This window comes from Sceloporus occidentalis, unplaced genomic scaffold (assembly GCF_023333645.1).
Source record: "Sceloporus occidentalis isolate IW3139 unplaced genomic scaffold, rSceOcc1.0.p SCAF_1, whole genome shotgun sequence".
NCBI classification, from domain to species: domain Eukaryota; kingdom Metazoa; phylum Chordata; class Lepidosauria; order Squamata; family Phrynosomatidae; genus Sceloporus; species Sceloporus occidentalis.
The window spans coordinates 161436133-161462085 of NW_028316981.1; the positions used below are offsets into that span (position 1 = coordinate 161436133).

The 25953-nt window shown below is 45.2% G+C and overlaps 1 protein-coding gene across 1 annotated transcript; it reads left to right on the forward strand.

The window, feature by feature from the left end:
* Positions 1–5486: 5486 nt before the first annotated feature.
* Positions 5487–25953, forward strand: WNT10B (Wnt family member 10B). Its single transcript, XM_089508386.1, has 4 exons — positions 5487–5618; positions 11630–11892; positions 20104–20456; positions 25495–25953. Exons 1-4 carry the CDS (start codon positions 5545–5547, stop codon positions 25951–25953), a joined length of 1149 nt encoding a protein of 382 aa, XP_089364512.1. The 5' UTR covers positions 5487–5544.

Sequence of the window (25953 nt, forward strand, 5' to 3'; positions counted from 1 at the left end):
GGGTGCCTTTGGGCACTAGAGCTGGGCTCCCCCAAGCAGCAGGGCCGAATCATTTTATGGACTAGGACAGAGGTAGGCAACCTGCGGCCTGCGGGCCGGATGCGGCCCAGCGAGGCCTTGGGACCGGCCCCAGCCTGGTCCTGCCGCCGATTGCCGCCGGGGCCTTTGGGGGGCCATTGTCTATAGAAGCCTCAGAAACATGCATTTATATGAACATTTTTTTAAAAAATCAGCAAATTTTTTCACGTGTCCTCCATTTTTTAAAAAAAAGTGTCTTCCATTTGAAAATTTTGTCCTACATTTGTCCTGGTTTATTTATATATTTAATTTTAAAAAACATTATTTAATTATTTATTTTTTGGCTCTGGCCCCCCAGTTGTCTGAGGGACAGCAACTCGGCCCCCGGCTCAAAAAGATTGCCTACCCCTGGACTAGGAACTTGGGAGGTTCCTCTTGCAGACATAATCCCCAGACTTTGCTTTCCAGATGTCTTGGACTTCAGCTCCCAGAGTTCCTGACTATTGCCTAATCTGTGAGGGGCATATGGGAACTGAAGTCCAGGGGATGGAGACATGCTGGATTGCAAAGGAAGCATCTTTTTGTGTTGTAAATGGAGGTGAAATTCCCTGGACCTTGAGAATCTCCTAGTAGCCGCATGGCCAGAAGGAAAACAGGTCAGCCTGCAAGAAATATCCCTCTGAACTGAGAACAAAGAAACAGCAAAATGCAAGTCTATATCTTCAATGTCCCCCTCTTGTATGGGTTTGAACACCTTGCCTGACAGAGAAGCCAATGGAGCTTCGAAAGCTTTCGACATGTATATGGTTCATTTTGGTTGGCCCCATAAAGATTTGGGATGAATTCTTTGCCCCTGTGGGATGGGCTGGATCTGGGAAGTGGAAGGCTTTCATGGCCGGCATCCATAGTTTTCTGTGGGTTTTTCGGGCTCTGTGGCCATGTTCCAGAAGAGTTTATTCCCGACGTTCCTCTGGCATCTGTGGCTCCGCTCCGGGCCCCCAACAAACTCCAACTCCCAGCATTCCATAGCCTTGAGCCAGACAAGTTAAAGCGATGCCAAACCGAGTTATTTCTCCAGTATGGATGCAGATGCATCCCTAGCTCCAAAACGAGCCCCTAGAAGTAACCACAGAGGCGCCCAGGCTAGGTTTAGTTGGGAAGGTCAACGATGCTTACTTAGGACAGCAATCCTGCCTTGTAAAATTAATTGTGAGAATTTATTATTAGTATTATTAGTATTATTATTGGTGGTGGTGGTTTGCTACTTCCTTGAAGATCCCGGAGAAAGTGCTTAACCAAGAATTTAACTCCTTACAAGAGTCGCAGAGGTCCAAAACACACCGCAGATTAAATAATCCAGTTTGAGACCGCTTTAACTGCCCTGGTTCAGTGCTAAGGAATTCTGAGAACTGTCGTTTTGGGAGACATAGAGCCTTCTCTCTCCCCAATAAACTACAATTCCCAGGATTCCCTAGCACTGAGCCAGGGCAGTTACAGCGGTCTCAAACTGCATTATTTCTGCAGTGTGTTTGGTAGTTTATGTTGTTGTTGCTGCTGTAATAGTAGTAGTAGTAGTTGTTGTTGTTGTGTGCCTTCAAATCGTTTCCGGCTCATGGCGACCCCATCTCAGGTTTTCTTGGCAAGATTTCTTCAGAGGGAGGGGGTTTGCCTTCTTCTGAGGCTGAGAGAATGTGACTTGCCCAAAGCCACCCAGTGGGACTATGAGGCCATAAAACCATAGAGTGGCAAAAGGACTCATCAATTCAGTACATGAAACTTTCCGCAGTGATCCCCAAATGTTGTTCCGCCAGATGTTTGGGACGCCATCTCCCAGTACTCCTAACAGTTGGCCAAGCTGTATGGGGCTTCTGGGAGCTGGAGTCCAAAACATCTGGAGGACCAGCGTTTGGGAACCCCTGAGTGAGAGCATCCTAAACAGAGAACCGTATGCCCTCTCCATCTTTATTCCCCCAACAACCCGATGGGGCAGGGCGGGTTAAGAAGCCTCCAGGCGACACAACTCTGGCACTGGGGTGCCACTGGATTTCCCAGGGCATTTCCATCCCCACAGGATTGTAAATTGGAATTGACACCCTCCCACACCAAGGGCGCGCGCGTGTGTGTGTGTGTGTGTCTGTGCCTGGCCTCCACTCTCCACCAAACAAATGCATCTGAGGAAGTAGGCTGAAATCTGGGAACGCTCACGCTGCCAATTTCTTTCTTTCAGTGAGTCTCAAAGGGGCCACCCCTGTGGGAATGCGGAAGGATGTGTAGTTTGATCAGAAGCACTAGAGCTCTCTGGAGGGGCATGCTTGGCAAAGGTGCTCCAAGACCCCTCTTTCCCTGTGAGGCTGGGGCGGGATGTGTAGTTTGAGCAGAAGCTCTCTGGAGGAGAATTCTTGGGGACCCTTTCCCCTTTAAACTACAAAGCCCAGGATTTCATGGGGCAGCAGGGGGGATCTCTGTCTCTGGGAGGGCCCTGGGAGGCCAGGGAGCTGCTTGGGAGGGGTCCAGGGCCGGCCTGGAGGGGCGGGGAGGGGGGCAGGGGCCGCACCCGGCCTGGAGCAGAGCTGCTGCTGCTGCTTCCCGGCTCCGGAGGGGAAGCCCTGGCCCAGCCCAGGCGGCGAAGAGACAGACAGAAAGCAGGCAAGAGGAGGCAGGGCAGGGGGATGCCCAGCAGCAGCAGCAGCAGCAGCAGCAGCAGCAGCAGCAGCAGCAGCAGCCCTTCCTTCCTGACCTCTCTCTCCGAGGTAAGCTTCCCAGCTGGGGCTTTCCCCCAGGAGCTGTCCTCCATCCCAGCCCTTTGGCCCAGGAGCCAGCCTCCCAGGAGGGCTTGGAGCCGGACTCAAGCAGGTAGACCTGGGCGGGTGCCTGGAGCTTGCCTTGGGCCAGGTCCTGTGGAGATGTCCACCAGCCTGGCTTTGCTCAGGTCCTACAATTTGTTGCCCGGCGTCCTCCATGTGGCACAGGACCAAGGAGCGCGGCTTTCTCTTCCGATGAGTGGTTTGAGCTTGATCTTCGCTCACGTCCTGCCAGTTTTATTCGGGGATGTCCTCCTCCATTTTGCGAAGGGAGGGAAGCAGCCGGGGAGCCTTGGGGCTGGTGGGATCGTCTCGCCTGTCTGTCGTTTGTTTCCAAGTCTTCTTTCAAGTCGTTCCTCACTTAGGGCGACCCTAAGGCCAGCCTGTGCTGGGGTCTCCTTGGCCAGATTTGTTTCCCCTGAGGCTGAGAGAGTGTGACTGGCCCACGGACACTGCAGAGGCCTGGGAGTTCAAACTCTTCTGCCAGGCTGCCTCTGCGCTGCGGAAGGAACGCAGTTTGACCCCGCTTTAAGTGCCAAGGCTCCATGCTGCGGTTTGCCGCTTTGAGAGATATTTAGCCTTCTCTGTCGGAGACTTCTGGTGCCACAGCAAACTACAAATCCCAAGACGGAGGCATGGCAGCTAAAGCACTGCGTCCATTCGGCAGTGCGGATGCAGCCTGGGCGGACTGACAAGGCGGATTTCCAAAACGTCTTCCCTCCCAGTGCTGCCTGGCTGGGATGGAGGAGTCTCCCCCTGTCCCCTGGGGATGCGGGGTTGCTTTCTAAGGGCAAGGATTTTGCCCAGTGGCACTCTGCTTCCGTGCCCAGGAGGTGCCAGGCTGGCAGCAGGGAGTGTTTCAAACCGTGATATTTCCAGCCCTTGGCAAAAGGATTGAGGAAAGCTGGAGCTCTGGAGTGGTCTCTGTCTGTCCAGTAATTCCAAACATTTGTCCTCCAAGTGTTTTGGACTTCAACTTCCAGAAGCCCCAGCCAGCTGAGCCAAGAGCCAGGAATAGTGGGAGCTGCAGTCCAGAACATCTGGAGGACCAAAGTCTGGGGACCACTAAACCTGTGGCTTCTCCTTCTCTCTTCGCCTCTTCCCAGCCCACTTGATGTCCAGCTGGAGTTTGTGGAAGTGGAGGGAGAAGAAGAAATAGATTTATTTATTTACTTATTTATTTCATTTCATTTTTATGAAATGAAATAAATAAGTAAATAAATAAATCTATTTCTTATCTCCCCCTCCAAAGGGACCCAAGGCGGCTCACAAGATAAGGTTTAAGGCAAAGGAAAGGAGGGAGGGCATCTCTGCCAAAAGGAATGAGGGCATGATCAGACAGACCCTGAAGAATTAGGCAACAACCTTTGACTCAAGATGGGTGGAATCCCAGAGTGGCTAAAGGGGATTGTTGTTGCTGCTGCTGTTGTTGTTGTCCTTTCCAATTTATGGCAACCCTATCATGGGCCTTTCTTGGCCAGATTGGTTCAGAGGAGGCTTGCCATTGCCTTCCCCAGAAGCTGAGAGAGTGTGACTTGCCCAAGTGGGTTTCATGGCCAAGCTGGAAATTGAACTCTGCTCTCTAAAGGCTTATGGGTCCTGAAAGACACACTGCAGAAATAATCCAGTTTGAAACCGCTTTAACTGCCCTGGCTCAGTGCTAGGGAGTCCTGGGGACTGTAGTTCATTGTGGCACGAGAGCTCTCTCTCTGAGAGAGAAGGCCAAATGTCTCACAAAACTGCCGTTCCCGGAATTCCCTAGCATCGAGCCTGGGCAGTTAAAGCAGTCTCAAACTGGATCATTTCCACAGTGTGTTTTGGACCATAGGGTCCAACAGTCAGTACACAGTAAACAGGATACATTTCATCAAAGGCCCTTTCTTTCTTTCTTTCTTTCTTTCTTTCTTTCTTTCTTTCTATGTCAGACTAGAGTGGCCTTTTGAGTTGCCTCTCAAAAGCAGTTTCCAGAAAAGATTTCATCCAAGACTGCCAGAGTCAAAACTGGAGAGGGCTCTTGTGCCTTTCGTGGCTGTGCAGAACCAGTGTGGGGTCATGGTTTTGAGTGTTGGACTAGGAGAACCCTGGGAGGACCGCTCAGCCATGGAGACCCACTGGGTGACCCTGAACAAGTCGTACTCTCTCAGCCTCCGCAAAGGCAAACCTGCTCTGGACAAATCTTGCCAAGGAAATCCCTGGAGAGGTTCACCTTAGAATGGCCATAAGTCAGGAATGGTTTGAAGATATCCAACAGAAGAGGATATGTCAGCAGGCATTGCTTCTTAAGGTTGCCTCTTCTACACAACCATTGCTGAAATTCCCTCTTCTACACAACCATTAAAGCAGTGGTTCCCAAATGCTGGTCCTCCAGGTTTTTGGACTTCAGCTCCTACAATTCCTGACCTTTGGCCAAGGTGGCTGTGCCTTCTGGGAAATGAAATCCAAAACTCTTGGAGGACCAAAGTTGGAGAATCACTGCAAGGGACAAGTGCCTTGTCCAATTTTCAACCTGGCAACCTTATTGCCCCCTCCAGTTCCTTCAGCACCATGGAAGAGAAGGAGGAGGAAACCACTTGTCCACTCGACTCCCATCCCAGCCCACTCTGCCTCAGTTATTCACATTTTATTTTAATTTTCCTCCCCCAGATCCTTCAATGCCTCCTTGGCAGGGACATGAAGAGGAGAGGGCTGTCCCCCAGCAGCCATACTAGAAAGCCCCCTGGCGTTAATGCTCAGCATGGCTTCCAAGAACTCCCAAGTGAACACTTGCCTCTTTGCTGCCTGCCTCTGCCTTTGGAGAGGGTAAGTCATGATGAGATAAATTTGGGTGGGTGGGTGGGTGGGGTTTTTTTTCCTGGAGTGCGGTCAATTTCACCAAAGAATGGGCAGATTTTAGGTATTAGTCACCTTCTTTGGTGTTGGGTTATCCACAAGGAAGAGATTATGTGGGCCACAGTTTTTTTGGGGGGTGCTTTTGGACTGCAGCCCCCCCCCCCGAATTCCTCAACTACTGGCTGGGGGGGATTCAGGGAGTTGCAGTCCACAAGGAACTTGTCCAAGTCTTTGTAGGGCCTAGCAGTAGGTCCTTGCTCTTGGCTTGGAACCCAGGACATGTTCTCTGCCCAGTTGGCACTGTAGCCACTACATTGCTGCCATCTCAACAGAGGCAGCAACATCATGCTAAGAAACAGCTTGTACAGCTGCACTTATTTCCCTCCCTCCTTGCCTCCTTTTTCAACATATTGGGAATGTTTAAGGAGTGTGATTCCTGGATGTGACAGGAAATTGGAGTGTATAGAAGAAGCACGGGGTAACTTGTGACTCTACTGATTTTCCTGGACTACAATTTCCATCATCCAACACCTTTGTCTAGGATAGCCAAGGGCTGATGGAAGTCCAGTCTAACACCATTTGAAGGGCCACACTTTCCCACATTGTCATCTAGAGCAGTGGCTTCCAAAGTTTGGTCCTCTAAGACTTCAGCAATATGAAGCCCCAGTCAGCTTGCCCAACAGTCAGGAATTCTGGGAGCTGAAGTCCAAAACACCTGGAAGACCAAAGTTTGGGAAACACTGATCGAGAGGGTTAAAAATGGGGGAAGCAGGAGGCAGGACTTCATAATAGGCTGCGTCAGCACTGCAGAAATAATCCAGGTTGACACCACTTTAACTGCCCTGGCCCAATGCTATGAAATTCTGGAAACTGTAGTTTGTTGTGACACCAGAGCTCTCTAACAGAGAAAACTAAATGTCTCACCAAATTACAATTCCCAGAATTTCATAGCATTGTGCCATGGGAGTTAAAGGTGGTGTCAAAACTGGATTATTTCTGCAATGCAGATTTAGCCCCAGGCTGCATCTGCACTGCTGAAATAACCCAGGTTGATACCACTTTAACTGTCATGCCAAGTGGTGTCAATCTGGATTATTTCTGCAGTGAAAATGAAACCTGAGAGATATTCTAATGAATGGTTTTTTCTAAGTACATTGATGATTCTCTTTCAGTCTTCCAGACAGGACAGCTGAAAGCTGGGGAACAGTCAGGTTCAGTGCATGTTTGAAGGAGCAACGTCTACTTGTTTCTGGAAACGTGTATATATAATCCACCTTTCCTCCAAAGAGAAGGAATTCTTCCTTGCAGTTTTTATCCTCATAACATCCATTATTTTGGCTGGTAGACTATGCTAGGCTGAGAGAAAGAGAGAATGGTCCATACCCACACAGAAAGCTTCACAATTGACTGCAGATTTAAGTATAGGCCTGTCAAGTGTTCATCCAGTGCTCTAACCAGCACATCCTGGAGTACGTTTTGTTTGGGATACTTTATATATGGCATAAGTGGGCAGAAGGTAGATCAGGATTTACTGGTAGATCACTGATTTGTAGTAGATCTTCAACAATTTCTGCCTTTTCACAGTTGGACATTTCCCCTCAAATGGGGTGGGGGTGGGGATGAAGGCTGCTGCCACACTTCAGAATTAATGCAGTGTGACACCACTTTAACTGCCATGGCTACATTCTATGGAATTCTGGAATTTGTAGTTTGTTGTGGCACCAGAATTCTCTGATAGAGAAGGCTAAATATCTCAGAAAACTACAAAATCCAGAAGGGGTCCATGGTTCATTGGAATTTTGGAACTTTCATGACATCATACCTTCAGATGCTCTGAGGACAGCATGGACACTAATGTATCTCTCTCTCTCTCTCTCTCTCTCTCTCTCTGTGTGTGTGTGTGTGTGTGGTATACATGTACAGATATAGATACACACACACACACACACGGATATATTCATAGCTTTCAGCCATGGCAGTTAAAGGGGCGTCAAATTTTTGCAGTATTGATGCAGCATTATATCTCTTGGTGGACAAAGCCTGGAATAGTTTTTTTGTATCAAAGGGCCAAGAGTCCTATTCTGACACCAAACACAAATTCCTGGACTGAGATGAACTTGAAGGATGCTCTGATCCTTCAATCCAGGTTTGTCTACCTGGCTGTATCAGCCTGTTTTGTTCACGGCTCCATCTGGTCAATACTAAGAAAAACACACACACACACACACAAAGATCTCCAAAACTGTTTCAGCAGGCTGACTGCTCAGAGCAAAGACCCTTTCATGCCGTGTGGCTTATATATTGTTTTTGTTCTTCTTTTAAAATATTTGTTTTTAACTGCTTTTAAACTTATTGGTAGTTTAATAGGCCCCATACAGACTGCCAGAATAAAGCTGCGTCAAAGCTGTGCTCCAGTCCTTAGGGCTGGATTGTGGCTTTGGCGCGGCTTCTGGATTCTTAGGACGCATGCAACATTTAAACAGCACACCTCCAAAGTGACCCGAAGCAGCTTTATTTTGGCCTGTCTGTATGGGGCCAAAATTATTATGACTGTACAATGCATTTTTAATATTTTATTTAATTTTTACCGTATCTGTTTTAATCTTTTGTAAGCTGCCTTGAGTCTCAGTTTGGGAAAAAGGTGGTGGTGAGGAAGAGGAAGAGGAGGAGGAATGGAGGGGTCTGTGATGGCTGTTCCTCTTTCAGAAACTTCTTTCATGGGTTTATTGAGGAAGGGATAAAAATATACTGCCCAGTATTTCACAGAGGAAAACCAGGACACACCTGGCAAGCAACATCAGAGTGTGGTTAAGATGGCAACAGTTATTAATAAGGAAAAACACACAAGCTGGGAATGCCGCAGCAGTTTGCTTTTGTCTGAGCCTACTGGGAAGAGCAAGATTTTGCCTCCTCCTTTGTTCTCTTTCCTAATGGATAAAGGGAGGGCAAATGACTTTTGCAGTTTGAACTCAGTTTCAGCACAAATGAAGTAAGACAATGACTAAGGCGGGGAATGGGAGGTGGAGAGAGAAATGGGGGCATGGGTTTTTGTTATTTGTTAAATGTCCAACACAACTACCCCTGAATGTTTTCTGAATAACAACAATGTTTATTTATAATGGTGTTTTCACCAAAGGTCAGAACATGAAACACATATAATCAAAAACAGATTATAAACACAAACACTATAAAAGTTTAAAATACTAAAATATTAAGCAATATACTAATATACTAAAAACAAATTCCTTATCAGAAATGCTGTTCCTTAGTCAATTTATCCACAACACATATAATTTTATAAACCTCTTATTATACCTCCTTAGAACACATGTTTCCCTAAGGTAAACAGCCCTAAACATTGCAATCTTTTCTCACAGAGGAGTTGCTCCGGCTCCTTGATATTTTCTAGTTGCTCTCCTTTTTCAGATGCAGTGACCAGAACTGTACCTGGTATTTATTCCAAGTGCAGTGTCAACAGATATTTGCTGTGGTGGCTTCCTCTCTTCAGGAAACCTGGCTCTGTTTCCTTTTCCCACATCAACATGTCTCTGTCTGCCATTGCCCGGGTTATTCCTGCTCCTCCCTCTGTTGCCACAGAGTTAGTGCTGGGAGAAGCTCTCTGCTTGTGTCATGGGAGCATTCCCCTCATCCCACCCCACCCAGCCCCCGACCCAAAGACAGTCCCCCACCTAACCATTTTTTGGGTGTTGAGCTGCCCGCAGGGGGATGCTTTTGATCCTCAGCCTTGCTTTCATCTGGTGCCAGTGTGGGGTGGGGGCAGGCAGGCAGGCAGGCAGGCCGGGGATTTCCCCCTGGAAACTCAGCCACCCAGGTGCATCGCTCTTCCTTGGATAGTAGAGCTGGGCTGTATGGCCATAAGGGTTTTCTGCAGCCCTGCACGCATGTGGGACAAAATGCAGGAACTCCAGCTCTCTGTGCAAAGTGGGGTTTAAGAGGGTTTGTTTCAAAGGTAAGATTCCTTGGTCTACTCTGCTATGCAGAACTAATGCAGTGTGACACTGCTTTAACTGCCATGGTTTCTTGTTATGGAATCCTGGGATTTGTAATTAGTAGTGGCACCAAAGGTCACTAACATATCTCACAAAACAGCCAATCCCAAGAGTCCATAGCACTGAGCTATGGCAGTTGAAGTGGTATCAAACTGCATTATTTCTATAGTGCAGATCAGACCCTGGTTTCTCCCAGTGAAGAATGGGATGAAATCTAGAGGTTTTATTGCAGGACTGAATGATGCAGAGTCAGGACTCCTGGGTTCTCTCAACATCTGTGGGAAGAAATGCCTAACTAGGGCTTTAATAAGACATGTTGTAGGCCTAAGTTGTATCTAACATATTGTCCCCTCTTTATGTACATTGGGGCCCGAGCAGACAGGCCAAAATAAAGCTGCTTTGGGTCACTTTGGAGGTATGCTGTTTCAATGCTGCATGAGTCCTAAGAAGCTAGAAGCTATGCCAAAGCGACGCTCCAGTCCTAAGGACTAGAGCGCAGCTTTGGCACAGCTTCTGGCCTCTTAAGATGTGTGTGGCATTTAAACATCATACCTCCAAAGTGACCCAAAGCAGCTTTATTGTGGCCTGTCTGTTCTGGCCCTTAGGCGCGGGACAGACCGTCCAAAAAGGACGGTCTCCCGGGACCTAGTTTTGGTCCGCGGAGAAGCCGCAGCCTTCAGACCATGGGACTTCCCCACGGACCAAAAAGAACCCGCGAAAAGCAGGTTCTTCTTGCGACGCCATTACAACGTCACAGTGCGCCAATGGCACACTCATGATGTAATGGCGCCGTGATGTGTGGACGCTATGAGTCCGGGCATGTCATAATGGTGGCACCTGTCTGTACAGGGCACTGCCATTTTGACGCCCTCGTCATGTGCGAGGTACGAGGGGCATCTAGAAGTGCACCTCGAGGCACCCCTCACACGTGATGAGGGTGTCCTAGTCGACCCATCTGGACTGGGCCTAACATTTATGGGTTGCTGTTTTTGTTTAGAGGCCCCCTTGTGATCTGAGAACTTAAACTGTAGCATGTTTAGCTTAAATGTAAGTTTGGTGCCACTGTCTAATGATTGAGAGAGGGATAGAAATTAGAGCTTGGAAAAACTTAATTTTTTTAGATCACAGCTCCCAGAATCCCCCAGCCAGAGGCTCCTAGGGGATCTGGGTTGTTGTTGTTGAAAAAACCCAACATTTTCAAGGTCTGGATGAAATTCATAAGAGCAATTAAATTTCATTCCCAATTTTCAGTTGGAAGTGGAGCATAGGTTATCTGAATGGGGTGAAAAATATATGTGAAAGATGGGGTTTTGTCAAATTTGGGAAGAATGGATAACAAGATTAATACATTATGGTTTGTACAAGATCTTTACCCACAGCCCCCTCTTTTTGGAACTCCTCCTTCTCCATATTCATAGAAAGAAATATTGGTCTGAAACCCACCACAGTTTCCTGCTGAGTCAGACCATATGGCCGTAGGCAGAATTAATTATATGTCAGTTTTTCAGGTCGTTGCAGATAATTTTGCCTAGTGAGGAGGACTAATATAGTACACAGTGGTATAGTGGGAATTTTGATAATTGTGCTATACCATCAGAGCACACTATACTGTTATAGCACTATTATATCAGTTTAAGTGCTATGGCTGCCTCCTGTGGAATCCTGGGATTTGCAGTTTAGTCAGGGGCACTGAGCATTCTCAGCCTGAAAGCTCTTCAGCTTTACTAAACTACAAACCCCAGAATTCCACGGCAGGCAGCCATAGTGGTTAAGCTGGAATAATAGCACTATAATAGTGTAGTGTGATATTGCTAGACTTTGTTGTTCTCTTTTATCTTTCTGTCCCCCATTCATTCACTATTATCTATTCTGGGGTCAGGGGGAAACTTGTTTGTCTTTGCTGTATTCTCTTGTTCTGTTTCTTTGCTCCCAAAGAGGAGGGGACATTTCATTTTCTCTATTCTCTTCTAGGTCCCTGGGCCATGACTTCCTGGGGCCAAAGGCATTGGTTGAACCTGTTCTCACTCCCAACGCTGTGTGCATGACCCTCCCCTGGCTGAGCCGACGCCAACTTGGCCTCTGCACACGCAGCCCCGAAGTGATGGCTTCAGCTTTACAAGGTGTCCACTTGGCCGTTCATGAATGCCAGCACCAGCTCCGAGAGAGGCGTTGGGATTGCTCTGACCTCAGCAGTGGTGGCACCATGCTTCTCAACAGCCCCATCCTCAAAAGAGGTGAACAGGTTTTCAGGAAAGTCACCAGGACACTTTTCTCATCTATGACTGGGATTTACAGGCAATTAAAATTATAAAGTAACATGACTAAGGCCCTGGTAATATAAACTCACTGTTACCACGAAAAATTAAGAAGTAACATTGCCATGATGTGAACAAGGGAGGAATCATGTTCTACTTATCCTTGGCTCAGAGATTGGTAATGTGACATCTTGGACTGCAACACCCATAATCCCCAGTGGGCATACCCCTCCAAAATAATTTTTCCAAATTCTGTACTTGATTATTCTTGCAACATACTACCTAACCCCCCCCCCCCCTCCAGCAATTCCTTTCACTCTTGTTCATAGTGAATTTGGTACCTATGTGGAGACAGAAATGAAGCCCAGAAATGAAGAAGAGGAGAGGAATTGGCATTCTGTCAGGAATCATCAAGAACATGGAGGAACAGACAAATGCAAAATAAAAACCAAGGGCCTGAACAGACAGGCCAAAATAAAGCTGCTGTGGGTCACTTTGGAGGTATGTTGTTTAAATGATGCATGTGTCCTAAGAGTCTGAAAGCTGTGCCAAAGCCACACTTCAGTCTTAAGGACTGGCACACAGCTTTGGCACAGCTTCTGGCCTCTTAAAATGTGACTGTCATTTAAACAGTATACATCCAGTGTGACCCAAAGCAGCTTTATTTTGGCCTGCCTGTTCAGGCCCCAAGAGCCTTTTACACTACACGGTTACAACAATTTAAATCCACTTTGATTGCCCTGGCAACATCCAAAGGAGTCCCGGGGTTTCTAGGTTTGTAAGGTCCTAGAGGAACTTTGCAGCTGAGGTTTCCTAATACCCATGAAGCTACAATCCCTAGCAATCTGTAATGGAGCTGTAGAAGTTAAAGGTGATATCACAGTGCTATAATTGTGGGGTATGAGATTGCCCCAGAAGGGCTGCAGCTACACTGCAGAATTCATGCAGTTTGGCATGACTTTAACTGTCACAGCTCCATCCTATGGACTTCTGGGGTTGGTAGTTTGTTGTAGCACAAGAGCTCTCTGTCAGAGAAGGCTGAATATCTCACAAAACTACAGACCCCAGAATTCCATAGCATGCATTGAGCCATTGAGCCATTAAAGTGGTGTCAAGCTGCATTATTTCTGTAGTGCAGATGCAGCCAAGGAGATGAGATCCCTACCTACTCACAAAACAATTTTAATGAGGGCTGAATATATTTAATGGAGCCCTGGATCCATTGAATGCTGTTAGCTGGGAAAGGAAAATGGGATGGCGAGGACAGGATGAGAAAGAAGGGGTGTGCCTACTTGAGTTCCTCACAGCTTGTACTATAAAGTTTTGTGGAGGAAAGCATGGCTAACTAGCTGGCTGGAACCCTGAATGGGAGTACGTACTCCTGTGGAGAGTGCAACAGCAAGGATAGAAGATGAGGAGGAGGAAGAGGAAGAAGACATATCAGGATTTATTGCATCCTTTTATAGCGGGACTTACTTGTCAACAGGTAGAGAGGACATTGGGCCAAAGTTATTTTCTTTTTTATTTATAAGACTCTGCAGCATCTTGCAACATCTGCATATCACTTATTCAAGGACTGATTGATAACCATTAGACATTCAAAGAGGCTGGAACAGGGCTGATTAGTAATTGACTAAATGGCATATCACATAATAGCAGTAAGTTTGCTGCCCTGTACAGATAGAAAAGCAAGAGTAATTTACTTGATTTGCCTTTACTCATGAACTTCTGAGTTTGAGAGAATGAACTGGAAAGTAGCCCTGAAGCATGATGAAGCATTCACTAAGGAGAGGCTGCCTCCTGCATCTTTGTATGATGCCTGCAGCATTGCTGGTCCTTCAGTTTCCATTGGGCAGGATAATTTTGTTACATCTCACTTCTGGGTGCAATTCAATAATTACATTCACGGATAGGGAAATTTTGTCTCTCCTGATCAGGGATGGGAATCATGTATCCCTCGAGATTTTGTTGGACTACAATGAATGACAACATTCATCCTCATTGGCTACAATGAAGAGTGTTGCTGGGATTTGCAGTTCAACAATGACTGGCGGATCCAATAATGTGCACCTCTGTGCTAGATCAAAAGTGGGAATCATGCAGCCTGAAGTTCTCATGCAATCATTAAGGAGGTCTAGTGCAGCCCGAGAGAGCCCCCCAACAGCCCCCAAAGCCTTGAAAAAAGTAGACACGCCATCCCTACAATTTTGGACTGAAGAAAAAGTCCCAGCTGCTCCAGAACACTTTGAAATGCCACACTTCATCCCAAAACAGAAAACAAACCCCACTAAAAAGCAACCCAAAAGTTGACTGGAAGTTATGTGACATCACATCTGATTGCTCAAAATGGCAGGTGCAACAGCGCTCTGTGGTACCCTCTGGAACAGTCAAAAATTGAGTTGTGTAGTCCTCTAAACTTTGGAATATGCCCATTGATTCTTTAAATTTTATTGGACTACAACTCCCATCTTCTCTGACCACTCGTAATGCTGACTGGGGGTGATGGGTCTTGGAGTCCAATAGCATCTGGTGGAGCGCAGGTTCCCTGTTTTATTTAATTGTTCTCAGTGCAGAGACAGAGACCTAAATTTAATTGCTACTCTCTATTAGAGTAAACCCATTGAATCAATTTCACTTACCACTCAGCAATGGATTTGGTAGGCCTACTCTGGTTAAGACTAGTGGTTGGACTAAGGTCAGGATTTACAAGCTACTAACCACTACAATTCCATATAATTTAGCGTCCTGAGTTTACCTCTACACCAACTGGAAATATGCCAGATTATCAGTGGTAGACTCTTCTGGGGGTTCATAGTTCTGGCACATAAGGTCTTTGTATGATAGGATTTATATATTTCTTGTGGCATACCAGCAGCTCTTTCTTTGCATGCTAGTGTACCTTGCCTGTGAAGCATGGCTGCATTTTCAGTTTTAATAGAAGCAAAAAGGGATTGATTTCATATTAGAAGAAGGGTCACTATTTTAGGTTACAGTCTTAACTGTTTGCCATCACTGCCACAAATTGAATGATGGTGGTGGGCCAGAAGTCAGCGATCCCAGGGGTTTATTCTTGATTTATTTGACAGCACTCTTCCAAATGCCAAATTGAAACTGGGAATCTGTAGAGAACTGAATGATTTTGGTACAACTCTGTGTATATGTGTGTTCTGTGCTTTCACATCCTACTTTCCAACTTCCAGCAACCCTCTCCTCAATTTTCCTTGGCAAGATTTATTCAGAGGAAATTTAACATAGGCTTCATTAGAGGTGTGATTTGCCCAGGTTCACTCAGTGGGTTTCCATTGCTGGGCAGGGATTTGAACTTTGGTCTCCCAGACTTCCAGTCTAACACTCAACCACTATACTATAAAGAACAGCAAGCAATAATTAGGCATTTCTTCTTTACCTATTCTGCAAATGGGGAGGGAGATTTTTTTTTTAAAGGGTGTATGTTACCAAACTCTCCCCACCCTTCCTGGTACCTGGAGTTTGCCCTGACCCATCTTTCCTTCTTTATATGTGCCAACACAAGTTCTTTCTCTTTGGTGAGTCTTCACCAGCCATCTTTCCTCAGTTGTATGCACAATGGCCAACACCTGACCCCAGAGGCAAGTTGGCAGGGAGCTCCTTTCTTTTGTCATTTGGGTCTCTTTTATTAATATGGCTTTGAAGGAGCCTGTTCTAAATTTAAACCTCAGATCAAAGTCAGCCTCCTGGGCAGACAGGAGCCTCAGCAAGCTGCAACCTCCAGCACCTGGGCCCAACCATTCCTCCATGTGTCATCATCATCATGTAGCCGCAGTGGGGAGGGGAAGCTCTTCATCCCAATTTCTCGGGACTGGGGCAGTTTCTGAGTGGGGAAAAAGGATGGGATATAGAGATCAATGGAAAGGCTTTAGCAGATCAAAATACAAATGAAAGGAATATGCTGGGACTAATGGATGCACATCCATCCATAACTTTATTGTGGTTGAAGACCAGCCTTTATAGTTAGAAAACAGGCAAGGACAAAACAAACAGGTACAGGTTACAAATCCAGGAAAATTCTAGCAATGCAAATGTTGTTGTGTGCCTTCAAGTCATTTTTTACTTATGTCACCTCTAGGGGAAACCTATCATGGGGTTTTCTTAGCAAGATTTGTTCAGAAGGGATTTTTCCTTGCCATCCTTTGAGGCTGAGTGAGTGTGACTTGTTGAAAGTGGTTTCCATGGCCTAACAGCGATTTGAACCTGGTTTCCCAGCATCCTAGTCCCAACACTTAAACTGTGACACATTAGCTAACTCTGTATGATAGAAAAATAAGTATCTTCCATAAGGAACTTAGTTCAGCCTGCTAAAAAGGTAAAGGTAAAGGTTTCCCGTTTGACAAGGTTGTCAAGTCATGTCTGACTGTAGGGCGTGGTGCTCATCTCCGTTACTAAGCTGAAGAGCCAGCACTGTTAAAGATGACTCTGATCATGTGCCCAGCGTGATTGCACAGAACGCTGTTACCTTCCCACTGAAGTGGTACCTATTTACTTGCACTTTTACAGTACATGCTTTTGAACTGCTAGTTTGTCAGAAGCTGGGACTAGTGACAGGAGCTTACTCCGTCACATGACGCTAGGGTCTTGAACTGCCAGCCTGCCTACCTTGTGATCCTCACAGTCAGCATCTTAACTGCTGAAATTACCACAAAGGGTTAACCATCTGGTTCCTAGCAAAAGAGGCTATAGTACAATATTCTGCAATCTTAAGAGTAATTTTATTAATAAGATCTGAAAGAAAAATGCAGTAACAATTACCAGATCTGCCTGGAAAAGCTGTTAAAATTGGGGTAGTAAATAAAAGGTAGATGTATTGGTAGTATATACAAGGGCATATACAATGAGACTAATATGTACATGATCATTTCCTTTCTAAGAAGCTTGATGGTGTAGAACATTAAAATAAACCTAACATTAAAATTCAAAGACATAGCCATGTTAGTCTGGAAAAATCACCAGTGATATATTCAAGACTTTTACTCCAAGCATTTACTTTCAAATTTCAAGGCAAGTCTCAGGTCCTTGCAAGGTATTTTCAAATCTAGTCTTAAGTTGAGTCCCAAGACTGGGAGCCAACTTTTAACAGGAAAATAAGGAGGTAACACATATTTCTTAGAGGAGAATATTAAATGTGTTCAGCAATAGGCTTAAAGCAAAGCTTGAGATCTGCTTGGAAATCTGTCCCTGCTGTACATCAGTGGAATCTTTTAAAGTTTTTGAAAAGCTTTAGAAGGATCCTTCTGCCTCAAGCCCATTGTCTAACATACTTGCTGTTCCCCTTTGAGAAATGCACTGCATGCTATGGACGCAAGTCTTGCCTGCTGCTTGAAGTGAATGACACCAGCAAGTTGGGGGTGAAATAGATTGCCCCAAAGGGGTGGCTGGAAGCTGCTCCTGAGAAAGCTGGATTGGATCTGAGGCAACTGCACACCACAGCCCCAGTCCGCCTTTTTGCTGGCCCAAAAAGAAGCGGGAAATTGCCTCCTTTTTGCACCAGCAAAAAGCCAACTTTTCCCACCCTACCGCAGCTTTACGGCACTCTTGTGGCATGTGGTGTATAAAGATTGTGCTGCCAGACTGCCTGGAAGCCTGCCTGTGTCTGGGCAGCTTCTGGGCATCTTGGGGGCATGCAGCATTTAAACGCCATGACCCCAAGCTGCCGGGAGGCCAGCTGGTCTGTTTCGCCCTTCAGTTGCTAAAAATATACAAGTCCCAAGTCAAGTCACTGAGTCATTTATTACCAAGTCAAATCCAAGTAGGGTTCACTGAAGTGGCTTGAGTCTGAATTAATCAACTTGAGTCTACATCACTGAAAATCAGTATGCAAAGGGATCTTGTAGCACCTTTGAGATTAATTGAGATAAAAAAGCTGGTAGCCTGAGCTTTTGTAGACTTGAGCCTACTTCCTTACATGCATATTTGATGCTACAAGGTGCTACAAGACCCTTTGCATACTAAAGCATTAAAATGTGCAGGCTCTATGGTATTTAAGGACCTCCTGGGCATAAAGATAATTGCCTGGAACACATTTTTGCTATAATTCCCATCTGTCTGATAACCCAAAATACATGCCTTATCTTTGTGAAGGTCTCTATACCAGATCATTTGTTAGATTATTTCATTGGCACTGGAGAATCCCAGGTGTAGTAGAACTGATGAAGATCAGTTCTGTTCTAGGACTGATAGATAGCAGGATAGGTATCATGTTGAGGCAGAGGACTTGCCTATGCTACCAAACAAACACATTCTGATTTAGAGATTTCCCTGTATCACCTAGATCAAGGTCTGAAACTGCATTCCCAGGCATACATATGAATCCCATTGAAGTAAGTGGAGGATATCTCTGAGTGGACATGTTTAGGATTGCACTGTAGTGAGTCACTGGTATATTAGGGACTGGCTTCATAGTAAATAACCTTCATTGTAGCACCATACCATCTGAATGTACCTGTCTGTGATTTCAAATGCTAAAAAGTTAGGCTTAGTTAGTACTTGGATGGAAGACCACCAAGGAACACCAGGAAAAGAATCCTGTCTGAATCCCTAGAAAGACACTATTGTCAACCAGAATTGACAATCTTGTACTAGGCTAGATGGACTCGTGGACTATTTCACTATAAGGCAGCTTCCTGTGTTCTGTAGGGAAGCTTGGGAATGGTAGTTTTGTGGAAAACGGAATTATTTGACAGAAGTTTCCCCCCCCCCCCCATTTAAAAAAAACATAGCAAATTCTTGTATTCTTTGGGAAAGCCATGATAATTAAGACCTGGCACAGAATTAAATGTGTCTTTCAGTAACCCCTTGCTTACTCTGTCTTAAGTTTAAAGTGCGTACCTCTCAGTTTTTTAAGCTTGTGAACAGTCAGAATGATTTTAAGACTTTATTCTTTGATATTAAACCGGAACTTAGAGAGCAGGTTTCACAAGTGACAATACTGCTTTCTGGGTCAATAAGCACATGAGTATTTTGAAAAGGTAGCCAGAGATTAATTGGTAAAATAGTAGAAAGAAATTATTAGAAGGTACACAAAAACAAAAACAACCATGGTAGAAAGAAGAATAAAAAAATAAAAATAAAAACAAGACTTAGAATAATAGAATCATAGAGTTGGAAGAGCCCCCCCCCCCAATATGTTATTAATGTGTTATTTGTAAAACGTAAAGTAATGCCCTGTGCATTTTTTTAAAACAAGAAACAGACTCTGCAAACACACTACTGTTTAAAAACTAATCTTCTAGTCTCTGTTTTAAACAATGATGATCAGCATATAAATTGCTAGGAGCACACGCCTACATCCCTTCAACATGCTTAATCCTAGCCCAGTCCAATGAGAAAACTTTTATGACAGTTTGAAAATCCTCAAGGACTTTGGCATTGGACTCAGGGAAGGGCACTCTTTCATTACAGTGCAGCTGCTGATGCTCTAACTTGGCACAGCAGCAATATTACTTAGAAGATGTTCTCAGCTGATCTTAAGCATGGCTCCATATACACAATTACATCACTGCACAAGCAACGGAAGTTGAGCATCAGGGAGAAAAATGTCCCTCAGCTTTCAGAAATGGGGTGGGGGTTGTCTGGAAAAGTCTATGTGGACACTATATGACAAAATGGCAGTAGTCAGATAATGAGGGATGGAAATCATTCCAATGGCAAGAGTGGGAGCAGAAGCGCCCTGCTTAGCTGTTGCTCTTGGTTGTTTCCCACGAATAACAGATGCAGAAGAAAGGGTGAGAGTTCAGCAACTACATACACAAATGTTTGATTTGATTTGTGCCAGTAGTTGGAGAATTTTGCTTTCTTTGATAACAAAATTTGGGGTCCTATAGCACTTTTGAGATTAACTGTGCAAAAGAAGTTGTAGCATGAGGTTTCGTAGACCTGATCTACTTCTTCAGCTGTATGCAGGAAACAGACCAAAACTAAGCTACAAAAGCTTATGCTACAATTCTTTTGCACAGTTTGTCACCAAGGTGCTACACAATCCCAAATTATGTTATCAAAGAAAGCAAAATTCTATGTTGCACCTGAAAGTTCAGACCTGGAACCAATCTTGGGATGCCTGTTTCTTCTACACTTCTTGTTCAGGGTTTGGTTATTTGAACTGTCTCCAGGTACATCTCGAACTTACCTTCTTTCCTCTCTCATGTCTTGTCTCCACAGGCTTCCGGGAAAGTGCATTTGCTTTCTCATTGCTGGCGGCTGGTGTGACTCATGCAGTAGCCACGGCTTGTAGCCTTGGGGAGCTACAAGGCTGTGGCTGTGCCAGGCAAGGCACCGAGAACCAGAAACTGAAGCTCAGCCAACTGCAAACTCTCAGCAGGGGCAAGGGCCTGACCACGGTGCCATCCTCATGGTGGGGGGAGCCTGGTCCACAGGACACTTGGGAATGGGGGGGCTGCAGCGTAGACTTTGACTATGCCCAGAGATTTGCTCGACATTTCTTGGACCCTCGGGGAAAACCACGTGATGCTCACGCACGAATGCAGCTGCACAGCCACCGTGTAGGCAGGAAGGTAGGAGGCCTAATTCTGGAGGGAAAGCATGGTATAAATAAATAAACAAATAAATAAAGTATCTTGGATAGGGGGACAAGTTTTTTGGGGGGGTTAGTGCAAGCAGTAGTAATTGGCATAGATAAAGGATGGAGAGGCAGCATGGTGTGAGAATCAGCATGATGGAGTGGTTTAAGGTTGAATTATGACTCTGGAGATCAAGGTTCCATTCCCCACTCAACTGTGGAAAGTCATTGGTGACCTTGGGTGAATCATACACTCTCAGCCCCAGGAAAAACCTGTAATAGGGTTGCCATAGGGTTGTCATAAGCTGGAAACTACATAAGGGCACACAACAACAACAACAACTGATGGAGCTGGTTTCATCTGGGAGATAGTGGTCACACCCAGAATTGGGTTCACAAAGCATATTTATGTGCATATGCCATGCTGGCTGTAATATAGGTGTGATATGAAGTCTAGTGTTATTCGACATCTTCAGGATTCTCCTTTTTTTAATTAAAATTCATTTGAGGATTCATTGCAAAATTCATTGCAAGGCTCTTATGGTTGTAAAGAAAATTTGGCGATTATGTAAAATGACAGTGTTAAGCTGAAAAGATCCATATTTAACACTATTTCATTATTCTTAAATGGTGTGTTAGGTGCTGTTGTGAAGGGTTGGGCAGAAAGTAGACTGGGATCCAGCAGCAGGCCTTTGTTAATCAGCAGTAAATCAGGAAAGATTTCTAACTCCTAATTGGCCTGCAGTAGCAATAACAAAATGACTATGTAGAAAGACTGTGACTACTCCTCAAAAACAATTCCTGGGTTCTGAATGGTTTAATTCTGAGTATATGTTGTTTATATTAGATTTCAGTTGGTGGGTCAGAAGGATCTAGTTCATAGGTGCAAAAATTGTGGCATGCAGCCTATTCCCAGGGTTAAAAAAATAGTAGGTGAAAAATCAAAATTTTTTTGCCACCAACTACTACCCCTAGATGCCCTTTGGGTGACTTAGGGACATTTACACCACTTTTTGAGCCTCCCTGCGCCAATTTGGGAGGTGAACCAGATGTGACTAATGCATCTCTTCCATTGTTAATAAAAGGTCTCTCTTAGGCCTAACATGGTCACGAAGGACAAATAACATGGCAAAATGCCTGCCCCTCCTGCCTCCAGAGGGTGATTGGGACCAGAAATGTCAATTTATTCACAGGAAGGAGCAAGAGAAGTTTTGTGTCCTTCCAAATTCTTCCAGGAGACTAATGCAGCCTTTTAGCCTCTGAGAGTTGGCAACTCCATCAACCTTTTTGACATTTTGATTAGATCCCAGAAGCTTGAAATCTTCCCAGCCCTGCAGCATACAGTCTATGAGAAATAAGTTAAGAAAGGAATAGATCCTATGAGCCAAAAGACCCCCTATGCTGTGCTCCATCTCTTCATGATCTATGGTAGGAGTGGACAACACAGGTGACATGCACCCCTTTTGGCCCATTTTACATAAGGAACATATACTTCGATTTTGGAGACAGTTCATGCTGCCAGAAGCTTCTTAGAAGTGATTGGTTACTCCTAAACAAGAGATGCATGCTGTGCATGAGACTTTTTGGTTTTTGTTGTTGTTTTAAGATTGAGGCTGTAGCATGTAGTTGCCACAGCCCCGATCCAGCATTGAAAGGGGTGGCTGCAGGCCACCCCTTAGGGGCAGTCTGTTCAGCCCAATAGTTCCCAGCTAGAGTAAACCTGTTGCATCATTGGAAGGTGTGTAAGTGCTGAGCTGCCAAATTCTTGCTGGTTCGGGAAGTCTACTGTAGTTGATACTAACAATTGGTTTTAGGCCTATAGTTGACAAATGTCATACAGTATGCCAGGTATGGGAATAATGCAGACCTCCAGATGTTGTTAGACTGCATCTCTCAGCATTCTTCATCATTGGCTATGTTGGCTTGGGTGCCTGGGAGTTGAAATCCAATAACATCTAGAGGTCCACCGAGCTCCCACCCCTGCTCTAGGGCAAGGGATGGACTGAGCCAAGGAAGAATTTCTCCCCACTGTGTTCTGGGATGAGCCCTTTCTTCAGGTGCTTGATCTGTGAGTTGCCAGTGCTTGCTACCCTTGGCCTTTAAAAAACAACAACAATGTTGCTACATTACATTTCAGCACAGAGGCTGTACTTGGAGGCCCGACTGGTGCCAGCACTCTGGTGCCAAGTTAAAACTTGGCGGTTTACCAAAGCCTTTCGGCTTCATTAATGCAATCTAAAGACTTATTTACAGTTTTAAAAATGTTTAAATTTTTAAACCTGTTTTTAATTTGTAATATCATTTAATATGCTTTAGTTTATTTAAACTATCTTACTGTGTTTGCCTGGTTGACCTGTTTTAATGCTGTTGCAAGCCACCCTGGACAAGGTATAAATATTTTAATTAATAAATAACTTATTTGGGAAAGCAGTTCCAGAGCTTGGGGCCAGCCATCGCAAAGGTCCTCTCCCAAGTTTCCACCAGATGTACCTGTAACGTTGCTTCGTCTATTGTCTCTTTCAGAAAAAGTTGGGAGGCTACTGGTGGTAACAGTTAAGGGTGGAGCTTGAGGAAGGCATAGAGGGATCCTGTCCGAGAAGCTCCCACATATCTGATGGTTTAAGGACTGATGGGTTATGGGACACTGCTAGAAAGTGGAATCGGTTGGAAAGTAGAATTCAGGGTTTTAGTTGGTTTGGTTTGGTTCTTTAGCTTGCAAATGCATTTTAACCACTGAAAATTGTAAATAACACACTACAGAGGTTATCGCATAAACCCTGTTCTTGCTGCAGTCACATTAATGAAAGGAACCAACTACATACCAGTTTGGGAGCAGTGCTTATTGCACATGTCTGAAATGGTGGAAATGGCACTGTTGCCACCATCAGTGATCCGCACTCTCTTTCCCAGACTGCTATTTATGCCTGCCTCCCTGCCCTATTACACTACTATGCATGCTTTGGGTTTTTGGGAAGAAAAGAAAAGAAAGTATAAAAAGGAGAAAACAAGCCTTCTCAGGACTAGTGAGGGGGAGTGGGGAGAAGGAGAGAGAAGAAGACTGAGTCCACATTGACTGGCCAGCCTTGGAACTGCACATGAGGGCTAATGCAACAGCAGTGCTGTTGGTAGCTATTGACAGGCTTTGCACATCAATGAAAAGGTATGCTACAGTCACAGAAAGGGGAAGCTACATCGTCTTATAAGGTTCCAACATAGATGTTACTATCCTCCTTTTATTCCGCTTTTCAAGCCTCATATGATGATCTCCTATTTATCACTTCTGAATGCATGCAAAAACTAAATAACATGCAATTATAAACAACACTGAAGTACCCAAGTCAAAAGCTGAGAAAACATCCTCTTTAAAATATTTTTAAATGGCTAAATATTCTGGGAGGAAGGGGTATCTCACCTCAGAAAAATAAAGCCCCCCCCCCCCACAAAGTTGCAAAGACAACCAGGGATTGATCTTACTGTATTTCATAGAATCATAGAGTTGGAAGAGACCACAAGAGCCATCCAGTCCAACCCCCAGTCATGCAGGAAAACACATTCAAAGCATCCCCAACAGGTGGCCATCCAGTCTCTGTTTAAAGACCTCCAGGGAAGGAGACTCCACTACCCTCCGAGGAAGGAGTGTGTTCCACTGTCGTACAGCCCTTACTGTCAGGAGGTTCCTCCTAATGTTGAGGTGGAATCTCTTTTCTTGCAGCTTGCATCCATTGTTCTGGGTCCTGTTCTCTGGAGCAGCAGAAAACAAGCTTGCTCCTTCCTCAATATGACATCCCTTCAAATATTTAAACAGAGCTATCATATCACCTTTTAATCTTCTTTTCTGCAGGCTAAATATACTCAGCTCCCTAGGTAGTTCCTCATAGGGCATGGTTTCCAGACCCTTCACCATTTTAGTTATCCTCCTTTGGACATGCTCCAGTTTCTCAACATCCTTTTTGAATTGTGGTGCCCAGAACTGGACACAGTATTCCAGGTGGGATCTGACCAAAGCAGAATAGAATGGCACTATTACTTCACTTGATCTAGACACTATACTTTTATTGATGCAGCCTAAAATCGCATTGGCCTTGTTAGCTGCCGCATCGCACTGTTGACTCATGTTCAACTTGTGGTCTACTTGAACTCCTAGATCCCTTTCACACGTAGTTTCATTCAGCCAGGTGTCCCCCATCCTATATCTGTGCATTTCATTTTTCTGCCCTAAGTGCAGTACCTTATATTTCTCCATGTTGAATTTCATTTTGTTAAGCGTTGGCCCAGCTTTCTAGTCTATTCAGGTCATTTTGAATCTTGATCCTGTCCTCTGGGGTATTAGCTATTCCTCCTAATTTGGTGTCATCTGCAAATTTGATGAGTATGCTCCCAAATGCTGTCATCCAAGTCATTGATAAAGATGTTGAATATCACTGGGCCCAGGACAGAGCCCTGTGGGACCCCACTGGTCACTTCTCTCCAGGATGAAAAGGAGCCATTGTTGAGCACCCTTTGCATTCAGTCAGTCAACCAATTACAAATCCATGTAACAGTTAACTTGTCTAGCCCACATTTTACCAGCTTGTTTGCAAGAATGTCATGGGGAACCTTGTCAAAGACCTTACTGAAATCAAGATATACTATAGCTTCTACTGCTTCTGAAGTAAGTACTGGGAGTATGCATCACTCCAAAATGCTAGAGGAAGGTGCCACCTCACTCAGCCCATGAGTGATTCATGCTAGCTGTTTTGTTTTGTTTTTGTTTTGTTTTTTTGCTTAGGCTGCAAGTTGTCCCTGGAAGGAAGATAAAATTTTAATAATGATATGACAGTTTCTATAGAATTGTCAGGTGGGAGGGAGTGTAGCTTTAACATCACATAGAGAATACCCAATAGCTGCCAGATGCTTCACCTGAGAGGGATAGCTGCTTTGTAGGCCCCTTCAACAGGAAACTAAATAGGAAAACAATCCCCTACAGCAGAGTGTAGCCCAATGTTTTCTGACTGCTAAAACTCTTTCTCCTTCTCCTTCCCCTCTCCTGGCAGGTTGTTTCAGAGCTGAGACAGCGAAGATGTAAATGCCATGGACCCTCAGGGAGCTGCCAGTTCCGGACATGTTGGTTGGCACCTCCTGATTTCCAACATGTGGGCTCTAACCTAAGGGAACGAATGGACCAGGCCATACTCCTGTGGCCCCACAACAGCAACTCTGGAGCTTTCCGGCCACGGCTCCACAGCTCCCGCTTGGCCAAGCACCTCATTTTCTATGAACCCTCCCCTGATTTTTGTGAGCCTGACCTGAGCCTGGGTTCATCAGGCACCCATGGCCGCTCCTGTGTAAAAGGAAGCACCACGCCAGACGGCTGTGGCAGCCTATGCTGTGGCCGTGGGCACAATGTGCTGCAGGAGATGCGAGCCCAGCGTTGCCATTGCCGCTTCCATTGGTGCTGCCATGTGCAGTGTGAGGAGTGCCCTGCCACCGAGTGGGTCAGCATCTGCAAGTGA